This window comes from Oreochromis aureus, linkage group 7 (genome assembly GCF_013358895.1).
Source record: "Oreochromis aureus strain Israel breed Guangdong linkage group 7, ZZ_aureus, whole genome shotgun sequence".
NCBI classification, from domain to species: Eukaryota; Metazoa; Chordata; class Actinopteri; order Cichliformes; family Cichlidae; genus Oreochromis; species Oreochromis aureus.
Genome location: NC_052948.1, coordinates 12,924,556 through 12,948,620, shown reverse-complemented (window position 1 = coordinate 12,948,620; position 24,065 = coordinate 12,924,556). Strand labels below are relative to the sequence as shown.

Sequence of the window (24,065 nt, the reverse complement as noted above, 5' to 3'; positions counted from 1 at the left end):
TTTAGAATACCACTCAGTACACTATACAGAGGAGTTCATGGTTCCCAGGTCCTGTGGCTGCAGAACAAGCCCTAATTATCAGGACTCCACCACCGTGCATGACTGCTGGTATGAGGTGTTGGTGCTGATATGCTGTGTTTCACCAAAAGTGATGCTGTGCATGGCCAAACATCTCCGCTTTGATCTTGTCTATCCAGAAGACTTTGTTCCAGAAGTCTTGTGGTTTGTTCAGATGCAGCTTTGCAAACTTAAGGCTTTCTGTCATGTTGTTTTTAGGGAGAAAAGTCTTTCTCCTGGCCACCCGTCCAAACAAGCCATAAATATTCAGTGTTTTTGTAATTGTACTGTCAAAAACATTAATATTTAACATACTGAGTCCTGTAGAGACTGAGTACTTCTTGTTTTCTTTTCTCTGAGGTTTGAATTTGTTAGGATGTCTGCACCTGTGAAGATTATGCTGTTGTGTTAACACACACCGAAATGCTGCAGGTCAGAAAACTGCCATCATTTCTTTTATAGGGGTGATCACATTTGCTGATGCTCAGTTAATTAATTGCATTTGATGAGCCTCTAAACTCCTATGGAAGCAACAAGGGTGCATTTAACTTTTCACAGGCCTGCATAGAGTTCACATGACTGTAAGCACATATAGAAAAACTATTTTAACCGTTGCATATTATTCCACAGTTTTGCAGTTAATGATGCTTAATCAAAATCTAAAATGTATTACATGGAAAAAGTATAATGAAAAATATATATTCCTGCAGGGAAACTGACTCATTCGGTAAAAAATTAATACAAAAAATAAATGTCAGTAAAATGTTTATCCAGATTTCCAACAAGCTTTAGATGTTACACTCTTTTAGTCACCACTTATTTATTTAGATCTGGGTATTGTCCACATAATTCAGTCATTAAGAGAAGTTTCTAGTGGAGTGAGGCTCGTCACTCTGATTAAGTAACGGCAGAACGTGCAGTTTAACTTTTCTAGTGTGAGCTGAAAGACAACAGGAGACAGATAAACAGCCAGGGAAAAAACAAAGCCCATTACAAGCGGTAAATTTTATTATGGGATAACAGCACATAAAGCACATCTAAAATCGATGTGTCCAATGCACTTTTAATAAAGGTAATATTAAAGGTACAGTTTCTAAGTACAATATAACAACATTCATATTAGAATGAAAAGTATTTAAAAGACAACATTAAATTTCTTATTTTTCTTTACAGCTGTATTTACAAAATGAATCAAAATACTTATTTTCATATTTAAGAATCAGACAAGAAGGAGCAAAACTACGTTTGTGAATAGACTACCTGCTAAAGAGAGTTCAAAAGAGCTGGATAAAAAGGTACATGATCATCTGTCCCCATTTTACATCAGTAGCAAACATGTGACTTAGAAATTTGTGACAACCACACACTAGTTTCGGCTTTTTCCGTAATTTGTACTGCTTTTGCATGGAAAAAAAAGAAGCTACCCTTGCTCCACCCTCCCCCACCCCATTTTCATGTTAAATTACCCCAACAGACCGAGGGCACATTGAACACAGAACATTAAAGAAATCCAGATGTATCGTATGTCTGTTTTACAAACACATACAAATACTTAATATACAATGCATTAGTAAATCTTCCGTCCTCAGTGAAATAAAAAAGAAAAAGTAGATTTAACACTAACAGAAAATGAAGAAATGTGGACTTTCTGTTAGGTATTTTTTGTTTGTTTAGTTCTTTTTTTTTTGCTTGACCAGAAAAATCAAAACAATGTGCAGGAGAACACTTCTGTAATATCATCCGCGAGCATTTGTCGACCTAACCTCGAGATCAACAAGAGCGACGCTCCCAGTTATGTTTCCGAAACGACGTGAGAGGTGACGTGTACACTCTAAACAGACCATCTACACATCGAAACCCTTCAACAACAACCCACGTGAAAAAGAATTAACAACACATGAAGAGAGAGGGAGTTTGAGAAAAAAAAAAACCCCAAACATTTTAAGCATGAGCGAGCGACAGTTCCCCCTCATGTACAAAATACATTGTCACTTCAGTACACATCTGGAAAAACCACAAAAACAACAAAAAAAAAGGACAATCAAAACCATGTATGCATTTTGTTACACCGAGAGGCACTCAGTGTGATACGTTGTGTATTATTGCAAGCATATTCTTACTGATATTTGCTACAGAGTCGAGAGAAAAGAAAAAGGTCAACTTTGTCTTCAAATGGCAATCCTCTCGTTTACATTTTAACACTTCAGTGTGGTGCAAAAGGCTTGTGCCACTGGTTCTGGAGAAACCGCTGCTTCAGGATCAGGATAGTCTTAAAATGGGGAATAACAAAAGCATACACCGAGGCTCTGTTAAATGAAATCCAAGCACCACTTCCCTGCATCAGGTGAAGAACAATGCAGACACGGGGAGGTAAATAGTATCTTAAAACCTGACAAACTAACTAGCCTCAGTGAGTGTTTTTTTCTTTACAATCAGACAAAGGAAAAAGGACAAAAAAACCCAATACTGTTGTTTCAGTCTGAATATTATAATTCTTCCACAAACCAGAAAAGCGACCTTAATAAGCTTGTTAATTCGCAGATACTAGCTTTGCTATAAGTCAGAAGGAAATAAGTGCCTTATCCCAAGTCTAGCACACTGATACAGGTACTGGCTGGGTAATTTTACCACTATCATTTTCATTATTATCATTATCATTATTATTATCATTATTATTATTATTATTCGTTGAGTCCTAATATCAATAATACATTAATATGCGATGAAATCAATGAACTAATAGGGCGGCCTGGCTTAGGAATCAATACTTGGTTCACAAAATTAACTTACCTAGCACCACACATCAGGGCAACACAAAATAAATGTCAGCACGCCCTATCGCTATCAAACTAATCCTAAAGGAGGGAAGCAAAGTAGAAACAGAGTTATCGTACAATATGATGTCATTGATAAACAGATAAATATTTTTTTTTCACTGGGTAGGCCTTAGTAGCAGTATTTTCCTCTTACCTATACAGACAGAAGTTACAAAGCTACCTTTATACATGTGATCAATAATAATATTAAATATGGTGAATAAACAGCAGAGAATGAGGGAGAGAGAGTGAGAAAATAAGATATACAGCACACAGGCCATGTCAAGTTCTTAGTTCTCCACCTGGGAACAGAACTGGTCAAATATACAGATGAAACATAAAAAAAAAAGAGAAAACATCCACAAAATCAACACAAAAATAAAACCGAACCCAATGGCGATAAATAAGAGGTGTATTTACATGCAGATGTTCAAAGACTTATTATGCACAAAAGAATGAAAAATAATACACAGACATATATTATTGCTTGACATTCGATTATGGCTAAAAGTTGCTTTTCATTGTTTTGTCTCGTTATTTTTAAACTATATTCTTAAACGTAACTTTAATCATAAAGTCTTATCACCTGTGCTTTGGAAAAATGGGTTTCGTTAAAATGCGACGACTGACTCACAATTCTGGGCGACACACCGGCAACCTCAAGCGTGACATAACGCCGGTCTTCACAATTTATGGTCGAAGACGCAATCTACAGTGCACATTTTGGCTCGGTTCATTTCAATTTAGGCTTGGACCAACAAACTGATAGCGAAGAATTTTTCTTTAGAGACCTGTGAATTGTCGAAGGCGTTATGTCATGCTTTTTAAAATCTACAACTATTATGGATGGATCGAGCTCAGCATTCCTCAAAACCTTTGCTTCTTTTTTGTTAGAAAATGTAAAAAAAAAAAAAGATCAAAACCTCTTCATCCACATGACCCTGTTCCTCTGTAATTATTAAAGCCTTGTCTGGGTTTTTTTTTTAATATTCACATACTGTGAGAACAGACAGACACACACACACGCACACACTATTGCTTTTTACAGACAACAGAGCAGAGACAAAAGGACCAGCACATTTTACTGTATACTATACACTGATTGAATAGCACAAGTAGCATTGATCCCTCGCTTAAAGTGGGATATCTCAAATGAGAATATACAGAAAGACATCACTTTTCAGGCCCGTGTAAAGGCGTAGTTTATAGTTATACACAAGCATCCGTGTGTTTGGTGACCGTTTCCTGCAATCTTCCCTCTATCGGAACCTTAAGAAGATTAAAAAATAGAGTGATGGGGCTTTATTACTTCTTTTTGTTCAAAAAAAGAGTAAACAAAAATCAACTGTATGAATAAAGTCAATTGAAAAAGGATGATGACTGCACTGTAGAGACCCGTAATTATAACACAAGGCATATTGCTTGTTATACATTGTAGAACACATTACCAGCTACTCGACTAGAATGAAAAACAAAACTGAGCACATTTTACGAGATAAGAACCCTTATTAGTGGTAGACCTTAGGCTGACCATGTTTGACAGAATATTGTTTACATGATAACATAACGTTTGAAGAAGAAATAATAATCTTCAAGAAACAAACAAACAAAATGAAAAGAATTGACAAAGAATCAGCCAAATCTCAATTTTCTCTTTTTTTTTGACAAAAAGTTCAGTGTGCTACGCCAAAAAACCATAATAATAATTAAAAAAAGTTCAGCCAAGCTCCTCTCATCATTTGAGTGCCTTTGAGAGATTTCAAAAAAATCTCATAAATTCACCAAAAAACCCAAAAAAAAGTTAATGAAATGCTCCGCGACTCCAGAGGAAAGCGAGCCGTTTCTTCGGTCTACCTGTTACCTCCCTGAGCGTTCGCACCTAATCCTTTTCGCTACTCTTGCCGGGCCGCCGGGCCTCTCAACACCGGATTGTCTAGCAGTGTTCCAGACTGGGTTTCTTTTGCTTTGAGACTGAGGTTTTCTAGTCGTACAGGGCTTGTGCATATCCAAAATAGCATTGGATCGTTAACAGATATTATTACTTAGGTACAGCATATTTACTAACAACCCAAAACACAACAGATTTAGTATTGCATAAGAATATTTGGTTTCCTAACAAAGAGGGTTATTATTCATAAAGACCCTGATGACACCGTTTTAAACCAAAACAGATTTTTTTTTTATTATTTTGTGTGCGTGAAAGAAATATGCTGTGTACTGAAAAACTACACTTTGTAAAAGCGATGGGGTTTGATGGGTTTTTCTTTTTACAAAGAAGATTTGTTTTTATTAATCGACTTGGCTGGAGGCCCTTTAAGGACATCATTAATGTGAAATTCTGAACAACTCTGTGATGAATTTTCAAATCGGAATTTCAACCACTTCTCATGGAACGTCCCTGAAAAAAAAAGAAAGAACGATAGAAAGAAAAAGTATCTACTAAACTATAAATCTAATGAATTCAAACAGAAAAGCACAAAAGAAACTCTTCCCTGAGGGGTGACAGCGCAAGGCATTAACGCCTCGCGCAAATTGCACGGTAGAGGAATGATAGTGTGCAAACAAAAGGAAAACAACAACAAACAAACAAACAAAAAAAAGACAAAACAACTGGATTCAATGTTACAGACAGACTGGTGACAGATGTGTTAACATGCTTTGTCGGGTTTCTAAAGGGATATCATTTTTTTCTAGTCTTTTCTTTTTTTTGTTCTTTTTTTTGTTCTTAACGATTTTTCTAAAAGCCGCTACTGAGATTGCTGGAATGTCTTAGGAATCCATTCTACATTATAGACGAGTAGACTGGAAAAGCGGAAGCAACGACTATTGTTTGGCACATCCAGGGTTGTTTCTTTTTTTTCTTTTTTCTACCACTTTACTACCACACTGACAAGAAAGACACACTCAACAAAAACAGAAGCACAACAACAAAGCATTCTGAAAATAGCACTTGTCCTACCAGTTTTATGCTTCTCCCCTAATCATACGAACAACGGCTAGTCTAATTATTGCAGGGATATAGTTAAGTGCTACCTGACATCTTTTTCTCTCCCTCGTTCTCTTTCGTGAGTTTGTTAACCAAAACAAGTTACAAAAATAGAAGCTTTACAACCAGACAAGGCTTTGAATATTCACTTTCCCTTCACTGTTTCTTCTGTGTTCTGTCGTGGCGTTGCCGGGCTGAGGCTGCGGTGAGAAGGCAGATAAAGACGCTGAAAATGTTCTTACAGAGGCTCATAAATGTGCTTTTTAGGTTAGACCCCGGGGTCTCTTGCCATTAGGCTGTTAACTCGCTTGCTGTATCTTTATCTTCCACTAGATGGAACAATTGGATTAGAGACTGCATGTGAGTTTCCCAGTCCAACCACATGGCTATTTGGGTTGATTTACAGCCTTAAAGAAAAATGTACAGATTTTCACAGTACAATGAGAAGCAAATGTTTAGTAAAAAAAAAAAAATCCCAAAAATCTGTCACCCGGGCACACCTCGGTTTTCTTGTATTTTCAAAAACTTGAAACAGATGCCATGAAATCCAGATCTGTTCACAACAAAAACAAAACATCACCGCGAGGTTGTTTTGTTTTGTTTTTTTGTATTATTTTTTTATGTTTGTGCATGCTCCCCTCAGAGGAGTATCACAGCTACATTTTGACAGGCGTCGCACTGGCAGTTGTTGCGAAAACAAGCGACGGAGTGTCTTTAACCTGCCTTCTCATCCACGCCTCTTTTGTTCGCCAACCGGCAGCCACGCCAGCCACCCTAACAGACATCCCGTACACTTCCAGTAGACCAGTAACATCTGCAGCTCCTGGGACTAACCTCTGTATCCATGATTCAACTTGTATTTCTTGTGCACATGCAACACATCACTAGGTAAATATACAAGTCTTAAATTAAAGAACGGTGTAAATAAAAGTGCCTTATCAATTCAACAATTAAGAATGGTCTAACTACTAATATCATACATGTTATTTAAAATAGATTCTATAAACATTACTTTTTTCTGTATAGTAAGTACTTATGACCATATACCCTGTAGTACATTATAAAACAGGTGGAATGGACCCTTTTCATTGTATTGGCGCCCTGTGCTTCTCCAGGGCACCTGTCCAGAGAAGGATTAATAGCAGATGGCCTTACATGGTTTCACTATGCAACAATGGTGGATGGAGTCTTTGACAACTTAAATCATTGCGTTTTCATTAGAATTACCAGAATTCTAGGTTTCTTTTTTTTCTCTCTCTTTTAAACGATTGTCCACAGAGAGGTGCCGATTGCAACGCCATGCCAATGGAACCTCCCTCGAAGTCGCCGTGAGTTTTCATCCCAAGCACCGCGTCCAAACGATACAGCTTGAGCACAAGAGAAAAGTGGCTGAACTTGACCAAAGTGTGCGCGTTTATCTTTTTTTGTTGTTGTTGTTGTTGTTGTCGTCACTTTTTCTGTGTATAAAGGTGACAGGTTTGACTGTGGAAAGAAAGCAGGACTGTTACGGGAGTGTAATCTGGGAAATAATACTGATGTGGTCATCCTCTAAGTGAAGAGGTCTTCAGCTTTTCTTTTCTTTTTCTTCAAAGGTGTCTCATTAATTGTTCATAATGATTAGAAGCCAGGTGTGCAGATAAAACAAAGCGAATGATAGGGGGTGATGCAGTTAATCAAGTGAAAACAATGACGAATGAAGAGAATTGGGTCAGAAAAGCGCATAAGAGGGTCAAGTTCAACCAAACAGAAATGATTTGTTCCTATCTCCTCTTCATGTCCCGTGGGGTGTCGGCTCCCACAATTCTTACAAAGAGAACTAGATTCAATATGGTAAACCTTGACAATCAACTCCCCAAGCCCTACCCTCCAATGTAAAAGAAGAAGTTGAACAGCGTGCCATCTGTCCGCTCTGGTGTGTGCAGGGCACCAGTAAAGTGTCTCAGATTCCTCCTCCACATTCCCCTACGGTGGGCACACTGGCACCTGGCAGGGTTGCTACCCGTCAACGGGCATGGACTGCTCAAAGTCTGATCCAAACAGCTCCTTGTATAACGGGGGGAAGTGGGCACGCACAATGTCTGGGTATATTGCTTTGAAAGCTGTAAGCTTCTCTGTATGCCTACTGCACAGCGCCCGCAGTGTCGACACTTTGCATATCAACTGTGGAGAGAGAGGAGACAGGCTGTTTAGATTCACAGGGAGGCAAGGACATGGAGCAATGGTAGTGAAAAACATTCCTCCCTACAGTGTATTCCGTCTCACACAGGGGCAAACAGACTTGTAAATATTGAGACAAGCGCTCAGGCACAAGGAAAACTTGACACTTTATATTAAGGAGCCGGCGTAGCTGATAACAAAGCATATACTGATAAAAGAGGTATTTCATGTCACATTATGAATGTTTCCTCTGAAATCTGAGTTCATTTAATCTACTGGGGTTAAAAATGTTTCAAGGCCAGTGGATAAAGATCCTAAGCGGTGTAAGATTACATTGCTACAACAGCAGGGAATTCCAGCTTTCGGGGATAACGGATGAAGTGTTTTCTGTATGCACTGTACCTTTGTAAGTATACCGTCCTCTCTGTGGTTCTTCTGCAGGACGTGCTGGAGGGCCAGTTGGATCTTCTGCTGGAGTTTTTCCACCTTCACCTTCTCCTGCAGCCAGGACCGGTCTGGAAGGAAAATAGTCACATCTTCATGTGGCTGTAAAACACATGTGGGGCTCTTCAAAGCCAAACACGATTCATGATTCTTGCAATGCAAGATTTTAATTATCAGAAAAAAACAGGATTGCAACAGTGTGTTCATTATTGTGGTGAACGTATGTTTGCCTTTTTTTTCCCTCTCTTTGCACCGTGAATGACACCTACCAGCAGACATCAACACAAAGGCGGAGAACAGGGCGATCTCATCCTCAGACAGGTGCATAGAACACAAGTTTTTCCCAAACTCGAAGACGGAGCTGATCAAGTCGTCACAGCCTGCCACAGCAAAGGACAGAGAGAGGGGGCTTAGGATAAGGAAGACCAAAGAACAACATTCACTCTTGATCTTTATTGGGAGAGAGGCACACGGGGAGGGGAGAGGAAAGGGGGAGAAATGAAAAAGAGCGGCGTGCTGACAGCACATGGGAGCGTCTTAAGCAGAACAGGCAATGCTTTTACTGAGTTTTGCCTCCCAGACGAGTCACTTTTGGCAGTTGGGTGGCGTTATGCAAGCCAAAATGAGGTCACTATTGAGGCTTTTAGTTAAATCAATTATCGGAGATAGAGAGAGACAGGCGGATGCCACGGCAGCTCGGGAAGCCCATCACTCTGCCTCCCCCACTGTGGACCTCTCTGCACAGAATTCATAGGACACTGGTATACTACACACACACACATGCTCACTCGTATACAAACACAGTGATAGTGAATGCAAACTCACAATGAGAAACAGAATTCTGCACTTTTTCAGCCACTGTGGGATGCATTTACATTTTTTTTTTGTCAAAAGGTAGCTGGAAAAATCCACGGTGGGAAATCTTAGCAGTAATATGGCAGTCTGACACAAATTCTATTTGCTTTCGCCTGAGATGTTTTATGTCAGGCTATCAATGATAGTTTTGATAGCACTCTCCCTAAAGACACTCCGTCTGGCTTTATTTATTCCACAGTTACAGGAGCCATATGCAGCAGAGCCTCACTAACATCTCTGTTCTACCATAAATAACCGCTGAAAAGACAGCAATGCCAGGTGAGGAAGGGATGAGTGCTCAGTGTTTGCTTCGAGGCGTTCAGCATTGTGCAGAACAGAACAGCAGACTCTAATTTTGGCTGTTACAACAAAGAAATGAGTAATACACTGTAAAAAAAAAAAGTACGATAAACACACTCACACAAACACAGCAGCACAAAAATACACACATGCACAGTCATTCAAATGCATGAGTGCACACACACACACACACACACGTGCCTAAACCCACTCCACTTACCTAATGACTTGAACACATCAGGTCCAGCATATTTTCCATCAAAATAGACTGTGTTGTTTTGCGAGTCAAAGGCACGGCACATTCTGACAAACACAACTTCCAAAGAGCCTGTGGAGACAGACAGGAATAAGATGCTGAATCTGAGCTTTGTTATTTCTTTTTTTTTATCCCAACAGTTACACATCAGTCAGGCCTGCAAAACACATGATTTAGCTTTGTGCTAATCTTCTACAATATGACTAACACAACCACTTTGAAATAAAGAAGCCTGCTGTCAGAGTGAAGAAAAAAAAAAATGCCTCTGCAGATGAAAACATCATCGACAGTAGGCTATTCTTCCATAATGACATGCCTGATAAAAAATTGTACTCCATTCATTGGTGACAGTGCTTATTCATTCAACCTTTATTTAGATAGATAGGTGTTTATTGTGTTGTATAATTTGCACCACTCTGTGGGAGTGGATAAGAGGATCAAGAAAATGTAACTGAAGCCATTATTGCCTCCAAGGGAGATGCTACTGTTTTAAAATGTCATGTCTGACAAGGGATCTCGCTCTGTATTTCGTTACTCGTATGGGCTGTGCTAATGTAAAGAAACACCCAGGGACGGACCCGGGAGAGCTGTTTGTTTGCTGGATGTGAGGTATATGTGTGTCTGTATTTGTCTATAAATATAGGTGACTGTGTGCAAAGAGCCGTAGCGGGGTTATATATACACAATTCTGTGAGTGCATCCTCTTAAGAGAAGTTTAAACAGACATCGCCGGTGCTTGAGAAAAGGAGAGTGAAATGGCGGCAGGCACGATAGGTATTATCTGAGCTCGGGAACACATGACTTATCTAATGCCGTGTCTGCCTTTGTTATGTATGTAATGAACGGAGGCAAACGGGGAGAGACAGAGACGGTGAGGGAAAGCAGGCGGGGTGGGGTCTGCTCTCTGTGACACTGTCTGTGCGTGTGAAGAAGAGGGCTTTGTGCAGTCAGGTCAGCTACGCCCTTGTGACAATGCCAGAGGAGGGGGGTGGAGGGGCTGGTAGTGGTGGGTGAGTTTGACGGCAACAGGCCATGTTGACAAGCTGTCATACCTGCTTTCAGCAGCACTATCTGATCGTTCTGACACAGCTCCATGAAGCCGTCGATGCGCTTGGCAAACTCCACCACATACTGAATGGCCTCTGTTATTTTGATAGCGCACAGCTGCCACATGACTTCCCGGGGCTAAGAAAAGATAGGACAGAGAATGGGTTATCTACTTTAAAACAATGGTTCTGATTACTGTAACTGCTGTGGAGACCCAGAAAGGCACAGCGGTGGTAAAGCTACCTTGTTCTGGTAGCTCTCCACCTCCTCTTGCAGGAAAGCCTGCCAGGTCATCTGCTGCAGCTCCTCTCTCAGATACTGACATGTCTCCATGTGTGACTTAGAAATGTTCTGGGCCAGGTGTTCTGAAACACAAGCACAGTCACAAACCCGGAAGATCACAGTTGAGATTCGAATGTTTCTCACAAGGCTATGTGAAAGTGAAGACCTCACTGATGAAATATGCCACAGGAAAAGAAGATTTATTTACTGAGCCTTCATGAAGGAGGAGAGGCGGATACGCGTGGGCTTTTTTTGACTGGGAAAAGGCTTGTTGACATTTCCTTTTACTGCCTGCAGGAAGCTCATAGCTTAAGGTTGAGGGAAAGCCAATCTAGTTATGACACAAATGCATGGAAAGGAGGAGGGGTGCCACGTTACTCACTGAAACAAAGGTCACATTTTCTCTGAGAGAAATATTGAGTATAAGAATTTAAATGGTTTTGAAAACACATCTGTTAAAAGGAGTTCCTAGGCACAGGGGAGCCTAAAAAAATGATTTCCCCAGACGCCTGCCCTGCTGGATCCTGATTGGCCCTAATTAATGGAAACTAATTACAAAAAAGAGGCTCTTTTAATGAGTGTTGGAGATGAGTCTCCAACCTCCTGCTATTTTAAGCAACCTTTGTGTCGTTTGCCCCACGGTTGAGTTGTTCCCCCCCTCTCCTTCATTTTGCTGTCTCCTTTTGCCTTTTGCCTCTCCCTCTCTCTCACTGCTGCTCCTTACCTAGTTCAGCCATGGACACGGTGGGGGAGGTTTCCCCGTTGGTGAAGGAGCAGTAGGGGAAGAAGCCAGAGCCTGGGGCAAAGTCGCAGATGGGCTCCGGCTTGATGCCGTTGATGTCCAGGCCTGACTGGTCAGGAGATGGCTGAATGTCCAGGTAGAAGCTGCTGACAGCCGAGTCTGGTTTGCTGCCATCAGGAGTATGACCATCCATGTAGCCGCTGAGGTCATCGTGAAGCTCCGTGAGGCCATTGGCAGAGAGGCCGTAGCTAGGTGTGAGTGGCTCCGCCTCCCCAGGCTGTTGTTGGTGGTCACGTTGCTGCTGCTGCAGCCGGTGCTTCTGGACCTCAGCGTATAGGCTGTCTCGCTGCTTCTTTGACATCCGACCAAACTTCACTGCTGTAATTAGCAGGACAAGACAAGTGTGAGACTAACAAAACACTTTCTATCTTTGCATCAAGTAAAATAAATTCACTAAATTTAATTTACTAATTGTATTCACAATCAAGTGATTGTGAACCACTACTAGCTTTACTAGTGGGTTGGGCGTACATAGATTATCACTGTTTTTTCAGAATCAGTGTTTTTATCAAAGCACTCTCCCCCAAATGACTTACCATCAACCAAGTAACCAATTAAATAATGAAATAAATAAATATATTGTTAGTTATTTACCTATTCACCAGTTTTGATCTGATTTGTACTGTTTTGATTTGCTGTAATTTACAGTCAAGCCACTTTCTCCCCTCTCCTGTGCTCTCAGTTTCACCATGTGCTTGCTGTGTCAGGCAAAAGCTTGCCTACACTCAAGCTGAAGAAAACTTGGATTCATTTCAACACTTCCCCAAAGCAGTCGATCTAGGGGAAAACACTGAATACTATTATTTTTTTTCAAACCTAGTATAAGATTTTAAATTATATGGCATTCTCTTTTGCCTCATCTTTAAGTATACTGACACTCGTCTCTAGGAAATACAGTGGAATTGCACAGACTGACTTTTCTCACACTTTGGGGAATTTTTAGGGAAGAAATTTCAAGTCCTAGGCAATTTAATTACCCTTCATCTATAAACTGTGCTTTACTATCAGAAAGCAGCACACCACATATTTTAGCCACGGGTTATTCCCGTTAATTTACAACGTATTATATAGGGGGGATCAGCATTAATTATATTAATTTTGAAGCTATTATGAAAAGCTTCACAAATGCAGAGGTAAAGGTGGAAAGGAACCAGAGAAGCTTATCAGACAATCAAACAGCCCAAGTCTCTGCTTCCCACCTTAAGGTTTCCAGACTAAATATTGATGCTGTGAATGAGACTTCTTGGCCGGTGTTCTGGGGGCCTGGCAATAAGTCAGCCGGTCACAGTGTGTGTATGTCTGTGTGTGTGTGTATGCACAGTGGAAAGTGAGTGGAACAGCAGAGGAGAGTGCGGGCAGATGGGCTCTGGTGTGTTCAGTGAAGGTAAGAGTCACCTTCTACTGTCCAGAGTGTGTGTTTATACATGAGTGTGTGTTCATACGTGCATTTAATAATGTATACTGGATAGCTGCGCACACGTTGCTAATGCACTTCTGTGTTAATTTAATATGTGTGCATGTGTGTCTATGAAGTTGTACCAGTCTCTTTGCTTGTACTCCGTTCAAGTTTTCACTTGTCTGTGCACATCCCTCTGTGCCTTTTACAGAAAAATGGCATGGCTCTGCTCTGTTCTGATAGAATCTCTTAAGCCCAGTCTAGTTTGGACCAGCCTGGCACAGCAGGAGCCCCTCTGCACACACCCCCACCTGTGTGATCCCATTACTGCATCTCAGCTGCAGCAGGACTAATGACAACCTCTAACAACCTAGTATTTCATCAAACCTAGTTCCTATCACAGCAACAAATTAGGCCCACAGACATAGCGCTCACCTACTACTGGCAGAGAATGAACACAGACTGACAGCTTAACATGTTCTCGTGCCAAGAATTCCTTTGGAAATGTCTGTTGTACCCCTTTGAGAATAACGACATTATCTCATCTCATTCCTACAGATTTTCTTTGTCTCTCTAGTGAGATTCAAATACACAGCTGCTAAAAGATATAGACTAACTTGATAATGTAAATTAGAGCTGCTTCTCAGTAAATTTGATATTTTCACTGCCACAAGGAAGCTCTTTTTGCTCCCTTCACGGGGAGGTCAGTGTCCAACAGCTTCCCTGAAGCATCGATCCAAAGGCGGTTTAGCAGAGCACACCTTTGCCCACACAGGAGCCTGAACCGGGGCTCTTCACATCTCACCACTCACCATGCCACCCTGCTAAATCCACCCACTTGCTTCTCCTCTTCCATAGAGCACTTACCATCTCGTGACATGCCCACTGCCAGGCACTTCTGCAGCCGGCAGTGCTGGCAGCGGTTGCGGCTTGTGCGGTCGATCAAGCAGTTCTTCTGACGGGGACAGGAGTAAGCTGCATTGCTCTGCTGACTCCTCCTGAAAAAGCCCTGCATTAAACAGAGGACGGACAAAGAAACAGCTCGGGTTACTGGAAAAACTTGTGTGAGTGAAGTCATGTTTTCATCTCGAAGGATCAATTCATGCCCCATATCAATAGCACGGCTGTAGCTCAGGTTGTAGAGAGGTTTGTCTGCTAATCATTTAGGTTCAATCGCTAACGTCCTCGATATGCTGAAGCTTCCTCGCGAAAGTCACTGAACTCCAAGTTGCTTCAGATGTGTGCGCGTGAACAACAAACACTGTAAAATGCTTTATAGAACCAGTAATGTTAAAAGGTGCTCTGTAAAAAGTGAACTGTTTACCACTGTGCTTAACATATTACTCATTGACAGTGACTGTTTCCAAGTGGTGTTTTTAAAAAAAAAATTATTAATATGAAATTGATATATAACAATACTACCGTGACTATATTTTCTACTGTAGTATTTTAGGAGTGATGCATTTCAACAGTGAGTACAGCATGAGGGTGTTGTGTTTGGGTAGGAATGATAACAGTGGATGGTATTTTCTACAGTGGGGTTATTAGTGTTGATTAACGCAGCACTGGCATGCGCGGTGTTAAAGGATTGTGAATGCACACCGACCGGATTCCTCATCCTTTGACTTAATGAATTGATTCCAGCACATCATTAACATGCCCCACTCTACTGCTCCATACACATATGTCTTAATTAGCTGCTCATTGGCTGTTTAATTACAAGAAAACAGCTGACAGCTGCCAAGTTGCTTTATAATAGAAGCCATTATGGAAACCGACTAAAACTGCCAGTGACAAGCAGCACTCTTTAATAATGCTATGATTTATGGTCCAAACTTTTGTACTTGCACATATCATTAAAGGCCTCTCTGCCTGGACTAATTAGCAGTCATTAAAGATAGATTTCAGCAGTTTATTCTTTAGTGTTTTGTCCCTGCAAGCTCCTATGTGAGGGAGAAGAGTGCAGGAAAGGAAACTCTCTATGTCCCTCTCTTGTCTGCCTCTCTCTCCTTCTCACACACACACACACACACACACACACACACACACACACACACACACACACACACACACACACGTGCACATATATAACCAGGAGCAAACAGCAAAGGTGCAGGCTGGCTGAGGAATGCTAATGATGTGCCTGGTGACAAGCATGGGGACAAGAATACACTCTAAGCACAAAATTCCTCTCACTGTGAATGGTTGGTGCATTTGAAACAGTACAAAAGGTGGCTTCAATAGAAGCAACACACTGTAGCAAACAGCCAACAATCTGCTATAATTCAAAGCACTGTGCTTTTGATCATTTTATTTCAAGAAGAGCAGGCTGCAGCAAAAGCAAAAACAGCAAAAGACACGTCCCTGGGAGGGAAAGGCAAAGCAAGGCAGAGGAATGACTTTGTCCTACTAATTGTGGTTTTCTGTGATGTCCTCTGCGGTGCTTGACCACTTTAATGATCACACTCCACGTGTCTTTGCTTTGCAGTCCCTCTCCAAATTGTCGCAAAACTTCAGCAACGTTTTCAAGTGTATTTTTTCCTCGCAAGCAACTTTCGGCACTTCCCCGGCATTCCCAGTCTTTCCTCTTTCAGCTCTTCTGTCCCTCGCGTGCACGCAGTCACACTACCTCCCTTGGCACAAACGGGTTCGGTCTCTTGATGCTTACCTTACAGCCTTCACATGTTATCACGCCGTAATGGATGCCTGATGATTTGTCTCCACAGATCTTGCAGGGAATTATTTCGATTTGAGCTGCGGAGAAGAAAAGGAAACGAAAGAAGAAGAAAAAAATAAATAAAAACGTTGCTGTCACAAGTCACCGTACAACACCCTCACCATGGATCCATGTTGGTACATGAAAGAGCACTGTGCTTCTAAAAACATCTCATCTGATGGCTTTGGAATCTTCACTTCCACAGAGCATTACCTGAATATTTACCGATTTGTAATGTCTGTGTGTGTGTGTGTGTGTGTGTGTAAGTAAGGAGGCCATTTTAACTCCTCACAAGCAGCAATGTAAACAGAGTGTCATTTTGGATCCTAAACACAACCTCTAGAAGAAAAGTTACCCATAATCCTTAATGTACTACAGGAACACTAATATTGGCCTTGTATTACGACAATGACTCATTTAGCCACACGAGGAGATGTTTTCCTCGCTGGAAAACTTGACTTCATGAAGCCTCGTATATATTTCAGAACCATAAAAAACCCAGGAGTAAATCCACCGTGGCCACAAAGAATCATAACATGCCCGCTGTGCTGGAGGGAGCAGCGGCAGTGACTGCATGTGCACCTCTGTATACGCTACAGAAAAAGGGTTCAGTTGCGGTTTGGCTGTGGTGTTGTGCTGTTGACAGGCCTGTGATTCACCCGCCTTAAGAGGGCAAAAGCAACGAGGGGACAGGCCTCATCCATCGTTGGCCTTCTCCTCAGGAGCCGACCACAGGGCAACACAGCAGAACAGACAGAACACACAGACATCAGAGACACAGAACTCCCAGCTCGTCCCACTGCTTTCAGCTTTATCACTGCAGCCACTGATGCTACCATCCCTCTCCACCTCCACCCCCACCCCACTCCAGAGATCTCTATCTCAAAGCCCTCCTCCACATCTCTAGCATCTCAGTCCCGCCATCCCAACAGTGCACTACAGCGCCAGACAAACGCCACTATCTGATCTAAATCGAGGAAAGATCACCGCAGGACATTTTCTCACAATCTAATGGTTTTTGGGATTTTTTTTTTTTTTTAACTAACCAACCTGGAGCCAGCCAATCACGGTGCAACGAGTTGTTGCAGCACAAGTCTATACCAATTAGCGGAGGAATATTATGATTTGTCCTGCAGGGATGAAATAAAAATTATAATATTTTAAAATATAGTGGCACGTTCAGAGTGTCAAAGTGTTACATCAGCCTCACCCCTCTAACAAGGCCTAACTGTCTACTACAATGCCTCAGGTCTCTTCTAAAGACAAGAAGCTTTAAATATCCCCTTCAACACCTTAACAACCAGCCTCTTTAAACTAGTTTGATCACATCAAAAGTACTTTTGTGGGGTTCAATCCAGAGATCCCTGCCCATTTTAATCAGCTGCCTAGGAGCCTATAATGTGTCATGTGGATAATGTCCTTGTCCCGGAGGCATGCCCGGGAGAGGCCCTTAACACACACACTCTAATCCACTAACCCGGGAGCCACACTCTATTCATTCAGGAATCTGTCTGTTCTCCTCGCACTGCTGGAGTCAACAAGACCAGCCATGTTTACTTGGAATTAGCCTACATTTTAGCAAAATGAACAAAAGGGAGTGGTGGAACATGCACAATTAATTCTCCTCCAGACAACACCTCCTGTGATTTGCGATTCTCACATACAATAGAGGGCACTGCACCTCATCGGCCCGGATTAGAGTGAAATCCAGGCAGGAGGCGGGCTTTGACAACCTAACTGAGAGGGTTAATTCATAATTAATCTTCTCCTTACTGTGCACAGTTACTTGTTATTTCATTTAGGTCTATCTCTGTATGAGTGCACTCTATTGTTTGTTTTTGTGTTCTCCCCGCATGAGCATTAGCAGTGCAGTGTGTTTCGACTCCTTTAGCATTTTCAGCCTCATTACTTACATAATTTGTTCTGACATGCACTCACAACAACTGAAGCGTGCTGTAATTATGACTAGCTGCGGTTATGACGAACTAAAGGTTGTAGCGGCAGGCCCCAGCCATTGGGTGGCAGTGCAGGGCTGTAGCTATGGTTGTCTTGCCAAGTTAAGCCAAGCTTCCACCCACCCTATCCAGCCCACAGGCTTTTGGCTCTGAGCTCCAGCCTCTGATAGCTTCAGGCTTAGGCTGCTGCTAGCTTCCCCCACCCCCACAGCATAGCTATGAGATGCCTTCATCTCTCCTGAAGAAGCGGAGCTGGCTGGGCGCTCACTCAGGCCTGACAGAGGCTGTGCCACATCAGGTGAAAGCAGTGGGAGTATAGACACAGGGGTGCCAGGCTAGGCAGGGCATACATTCACACAAGCATGCCTCACATAGCCCTATCTGCAGCATGAAGGCCCTGAGTGCACACAGTCTCACCAGCTAACACTCTTCTCCCTCCACCGCTGCACAGGCCCCTAGATGTTCAGTGCACTCAACAGTAAAAAGGGTTTGTCTCTGGACCAGCTGAGACAGGCTCCATAGCTTCTTGTAGGAGAAAAGACATCACTTCGAACATATAGTTATTTCCACACTAGGCTGAGCTGCTTTCATAAAGAAAGGGGTCAAGGAGAAGAAATGAGCAGTGGCACAATGGAGATCAAATACACCATGAAGTCACCTAAATCATCAGTCAATATTTGCCCCTTTGAGTGACTGGTCATGAGGCCCTAAGCCACACTTCAGACAACTGAGGATGATTTGAACTGAATTCACAGAGGGGACCCAATCAAACAGAAAGGCCTACACTTATAAGCACTCCCAATCTGGCAGTCAATATCTATTGACATGAGCTGCGGTGTTAACTGCCTCTTGGTGTGAAACAGGCAGCTGCTGGCTCGCTTGAGCTTGACCAGTGCAGTGCCACTGATCCCATTCACCGCGCCTGCCTGCCTGCCTGCCTGCCTGCCTCTCTGCCTGCCACTTCCCTGTCAGCCAGCCCTGCCTGCTCTGTTTACGACATCAAAGCCAGGCACAGTTAGACAGGCAGTCATGCTAAAGTCCATCCCAGCAGCCTGCTGCTCCTCACAGCACTGTGAGATGGCCTCTGCACGCAGGACACTTCAGAGACACCTGCTGAGATGCCAAGATTACGTTTGAATCACACCACAGCACAATCTTACCACGGATAAGACCATAAGGGTCGTACAGCGTCTCAGGACTGTATACAGCATTTGCAGCGAGGTGCGGGTGGGCTTGGGTGATAGGCATGGCAAAGAGAGCAGACAGTGAAACAGAATGTTAAAGCTTGTTCTTTGTCTGTCTGTGTCTGAGCAGTTCAAGGACACTGATTCACAACACTAGCAGGCCTTTTGAGAGGATGACGTGTCACTCAGAGCACATGTACAATGGGGCAGTGAGGCCTCCGTATGCTCACCCAGTGCCCTTCACTGTCTTCTTCACAGCCCTGAGATCATCAGCCCCTTTAATAAAACTGCAGCACACATTAACAAGGACCAGGAAACGATCAGTCAACTCTGACCGCTCATAACAATTTACAAAGTCCACGCTAACAGTTTACCGAGGCTGCTTACTCGCTGCCTAACCACCGAGTAAGCAGCTATTAGCAGACAGAACACATTCACCTGGGTGATGCAAATTTAAATCAAAGATGTAAGGAATAATGCGCAAGATTCTATCAAGCTGAAGAATAAAATGACTGATAGGGCTGTGCGATATGACCAAAATCTCATATCCCGATATAAGACATTTATCGTCCTCGCAACGATATAAATCACAAAAATTTAACATTTTCTGTAAATTCTGTGAATCTCGGGCAGCTCGACTTGCGTGAAGTGTTTCACGCTGGGCGTTGTGTAGCTGGAGTCGAGTGTTTTAACCGATGCAAACTATACATTTTTAGACATAGGTTGTAACGGCCGTCGTTTTCTTTGTGAATATTTATTACACGGCGTGTTGTGGGGAAAAGCCTCCTCTAACATTTGAGTCTCAGGTTTATTTTTTAGCACCTGACGGCTCTTTTTTGCTTCTCATCCGTAAACTCTCTGCATACTCATTCACATGATTCAGTTTATTTTGAAAAACCCAACAGGATCTTGAGCTTTATTGTGAAAGGTTTACGTGGAAAACAAACAAGCGGATAGCGGAGCCACGCGATGGTTTTACCATCATTGTTGCTAACGACAACACGTAAATACAGGCGCTTGTCCGTCCGTAGTGTGGTTATATTAAATATAAGAAAGAGAGAACTTTAAGAAATTAATATAGCCACTATAGTGACAATGAAAAACTACGTTTTTATATCGTCATCCGATATATATCGTTATATCGAACAGCCCTAGTATCAGATATAGACTGTATTCTTGGCAGATGTAAACAAACCATTAATTCAGGTAATTCCTTGTTTTTTTCCTCCATATTATTCACCGTAACATGCAGATAAAAAAAAAAAACATAGAGCAACTGAAAATCCTACAGGCTTGTGCCAACATGGAAAATCACTACTAGTCAAAATCTCCTGGCTGTTCCCACTGAACCCTTGGACTACTGACATAACGTTGACGGATTAAGATTATCCCTTACATTACAGACCCATGCCCAGGCCACCATCATAATGCTGAGAGCTTAACCCATTACTCGATTGGACCATTAAATCATTTTCCCATAGCCTTCATGTGATAGATGTGTAGAATAAATTAGGTTTGAAACCAAAGCTTCTACGCTGCTCCGTACAGGAAACATTTTTTTATTTTTTGGGGGCTCATTTACAATGTACATCACTCTGGGAAAAAAACCCAACAAAAAACAAAAAAACCCCAAACATTGGCTTCTCTATGTGTGACAGCCGTGTTGTGCTGACAGCTGTCAATGACAGAGTGACGCAAGCCAGCGGGCTCATGTCAGAGATTATGTAAGGAACTGGACAGGGCACAGCATTATGAGCAGATTAGCAAATTCTCTCCCACACATAACAAACTGTGCTAATATATTATCTTTCTAAAATATTTAGCAACAAAACAAAACAAAAGCTTATGGGGATATCGGCTCCCAAGACATTTATACAAAGCACATTTTCTTACAGAGCCTTCAAACGCGGTCAACACGCAAACACCAGAGGCACTGAACTGTCTGGCAAATGCGCACTAAGCAATGTTCCTCCATCATTATGCGTCTATTTATTTTCCTTACATGAACTTCCCATTTGGAAATGGAGATCAGCTGTCGGTTGATAAACAGAGTCTTCTCTGAACAGATTCCCGTAACAGTCAGATCGAGCTGTAGAGAGACGACAGCCTAACAAGAGATGGAATCAGAATTCTGCCTCTTTTTATCTGCCAGGGCTCGGCTGTCATGTGAAGTCACACAACACAATACTTTTTTATTCCCATTTATGCAGCAGAAGAAAGGTTATTTGAATGTCAGCGGCAAAGGACAGTCATGGCACGGAACACAGGCAGAATAGTATAAATGTGTTATTTGTTTAGGGATCGGAGGCAGTTGGCATATTACCATAGTGCTGTTCTAATGGCATTTACTGGTCGGCAGCACACACACATACACAAAAACAACCCACCAACCTGCAGACCTAAACTCTATATCATCACTGTGAAACAGCTTCTATTCAACCTATAAAAATACAGAAGTCATCAAAAATATTTGGACCAAAGGGATTAGTGTGAGGAAGGACATAATTGACACATTTTGATGTCTTTATGCTGAGTTTTGCTAATTCCCCCCAATCATTTAGCTGCCTAAGCTGTGATCCCACTTCACTAGAGACCAGCTATATCTGAAGACCTATTCCAGTTTCAAAAAAAGAAAAACGAGGGGGCTCTTTAAGCCCTTCCCTATTATTCCTTCATAGGAGTGCAGTGACTTTAGCAAAGCTCAGGTCTGGACCATTGCCCTGGGCTGCTTTTTGGATGAACTCAAGCATACATCTCTGTGTTTGTTTGTGTGTGTGTGTGTGTGTGTGTGTGTGTGTGAGGCCTATTAATATTTAACACTGCCCAACTCCAGATGCCTGTACAACACAGCAGTGCTTCTCTCTTCATGTATCTGCCTGTATTTACTTGACTGTTTTACTGAAGTGCATTCTGACACCCTCTATGAAGGGGGAGCAGGAGAGAGGGGAAGACGTATTCCCAAACCACAGCACAAGACATCTCTCTCCATGTCTCTTTCTCCACCGGCGTAACAGTAATTTGGGCACTAATTTATGTGTTGTTGTGACAAAGATTGAGGAGCTTCCTGACTGGGAGTCTGCTTTCCTGCACTCTAGGGGAAACAACAAAAGCCTTGGTTTACTGAGCAGACGAGCACCATGAAGGGTAGCATGTGTGCGGCGCTCTTTTCCCCTCCCTTGTCTTTCCCACCTGAGCTCAAATCTCCCCCCCACACCCCATCACTCTTTACCCCCTCTATCCATCTTCCCCCCACATATTCCCATTTCGTCTGCAACTGTAGTGACAAGTGAAGTTGTGCCTCGGTGCTGGGGACCAGAGGGCACGCCCCTTGCGTGCGCGCAAGCGTGTGCACATGAGCATACATGTGCGCCTCGGAGAAAGGCTCATGCTGTTTGCTTTAATGACAAAACACAACCGGTACGACAGAACTCACTTATATATAGAGCCACAAAAAAATGCATCACAAAGTTGCAAAGTATTTAGTTCATTAAGATCGCACGTCATCCATCCTCGGTTATTATGACGTATATAAAAAATTAAACTCGAGTAAATGTGGATTGTATGCTTTACTCACACGTTCTGCAGCAAGTCATTGGGATGCATCAAAAGTCAAAATCACTGAGGCTCAAATCACACAGGGCCAACTGATTGACTGGTGCAAGAGCTGCTGGTTGAATGATTTGGTTGAGGATCATGTGATGTTTGGAGCCTGCATTCTGACCACTTCAACTAAAGGGGCAATGGTTAAAGGCTCGACTGTGGTACAGTGCCTTAGTTAAGCACCTCTCAGTCCCAAACCTCCCTGCAGCGATGGCAGCCGAGTAGGCTCTTCCAGAAAAAAACTCAGGAATATATAAATAATGAATCTTTCAAAATATCCACTGCAATTACACGCGGAAACCTTTACATAACAACAAAGAGTCTTGTTCCAGTGCACCAGGGGAATTTGCTGCTGCCACACTGCGACACACCACAACTTCCTTCCTCCTATAATTGCTGTATTAGTATGCATTTCTGTAAGACAACCAGGATTCTGCTGGGGGTTCTGAATCGAATCATTCTGCTGTTTCACACAAAGAAATCAAAACATACACTCACACGTGCGTTTTTCGACATTTAAAAAAAAAAGAAGAATATTTGCCCACTTCAGTTCATTAAACATTGGGGGTGAAGCAAAGATGTAAAGGGGAAAAGAGGAGGGAAGCTGGAGGTCCCATCTCATGCTGCTGCTCAGGGTCAGTGGGTCAGAGGCACACAGCCAGAACACACATGCAGAGCAGGCTGAATAGTTCAGCTGACAGTAATTGTCCCTCTGTGGTCTGCTTAGGAAAACATGTTTCCAGACAACGCGGACTGGCTGCACGAGCCAGATAGTAATCATGATCTTGATTTGCTCCATCGAATGGGGAAGCTCGGCATAAGCCTCCAGATATGGCTCGAGTCAGTATTTCCACTGGAGCTGACATCAGCTGAAGCAACCTCTGGGCAGGAACACAGCACAGCAGTGTCATAATACAATATCGCTTCAAAAATTAAATAAAATAGAATAAAATCTCAAGAGAATCCACACTGCAAGTCATCCTTTCAAAATAAAGTCAAATTTTTACTATTTTATTATGCCATGCAAGAACAAATTAAACCGCAGATAATATTACAATACAAAGATTTTTTTTTATCCCACTACCCACAACCTGAATTTAAAAAAATCCTTTTAATAACATCTGTTGTGACTGCCACATTTGTCAGCTGCTGGTGCTCTTTACCGACTCCAGCAGCGGACAAAGACGAACGCTGTTGAAACGAACCAGATAA

The 24,065-nt window shown here is 42.3% G+C and overlaps 1 protein-coding gene across 2 annotated transcripts in view; it reads right to left on the bottom strand.

The window, feature by feature from the left end:
• Positions 1-1,043: 1,043 nt before the first annotated feature.
• The window catches only part of roraa (RAR-related orphan receptor A, paralog a), a 188,285-nt gene continuing 165,263 nt past the window's right edge, over positions 1,044-24,065 (bottom strand). For both annotated transcript variants that reach the window (XM_031747290.2, XM_039615784.1), the window contains 9 exons: positions 16,067-16,152; positions 14,266-14,407; positions 11,925-12,320; positions 11,162-11,283; positions 10,924-11,056; positions 9,836-9,943; positions 8,730-8,840; positions 8,419-8,531; positions 1,044-8,019 (listed from right to left, as the gene is read on the bottom strand). In XM_031747290.2, coding sequence (XP_031603150.1) covers positions 7,855-8,019; positions 8,419-8,531; positions 8,730-8,840; positions 9,836-9,943; positions 10,924-11,056; positions 11,162-11,283; positions 11,925-12,320; positions 14,266-14,407; positions 16,067-16,152 — 1,376 coding nt within the window. In that variant the 3' untranslated portion in view covers positions 1,044-7,854. The remainder of the gene's footprint in view (positions 8,020-8,418; positions 8,532-8,729; positions 8,841-9,835; positions 9,944-10,923; positions 11,057-11,161; positions 11,284-11,924; positions 12,321-14,265; positions 14,408-16,066; positions 16,153-24,065) is intronic.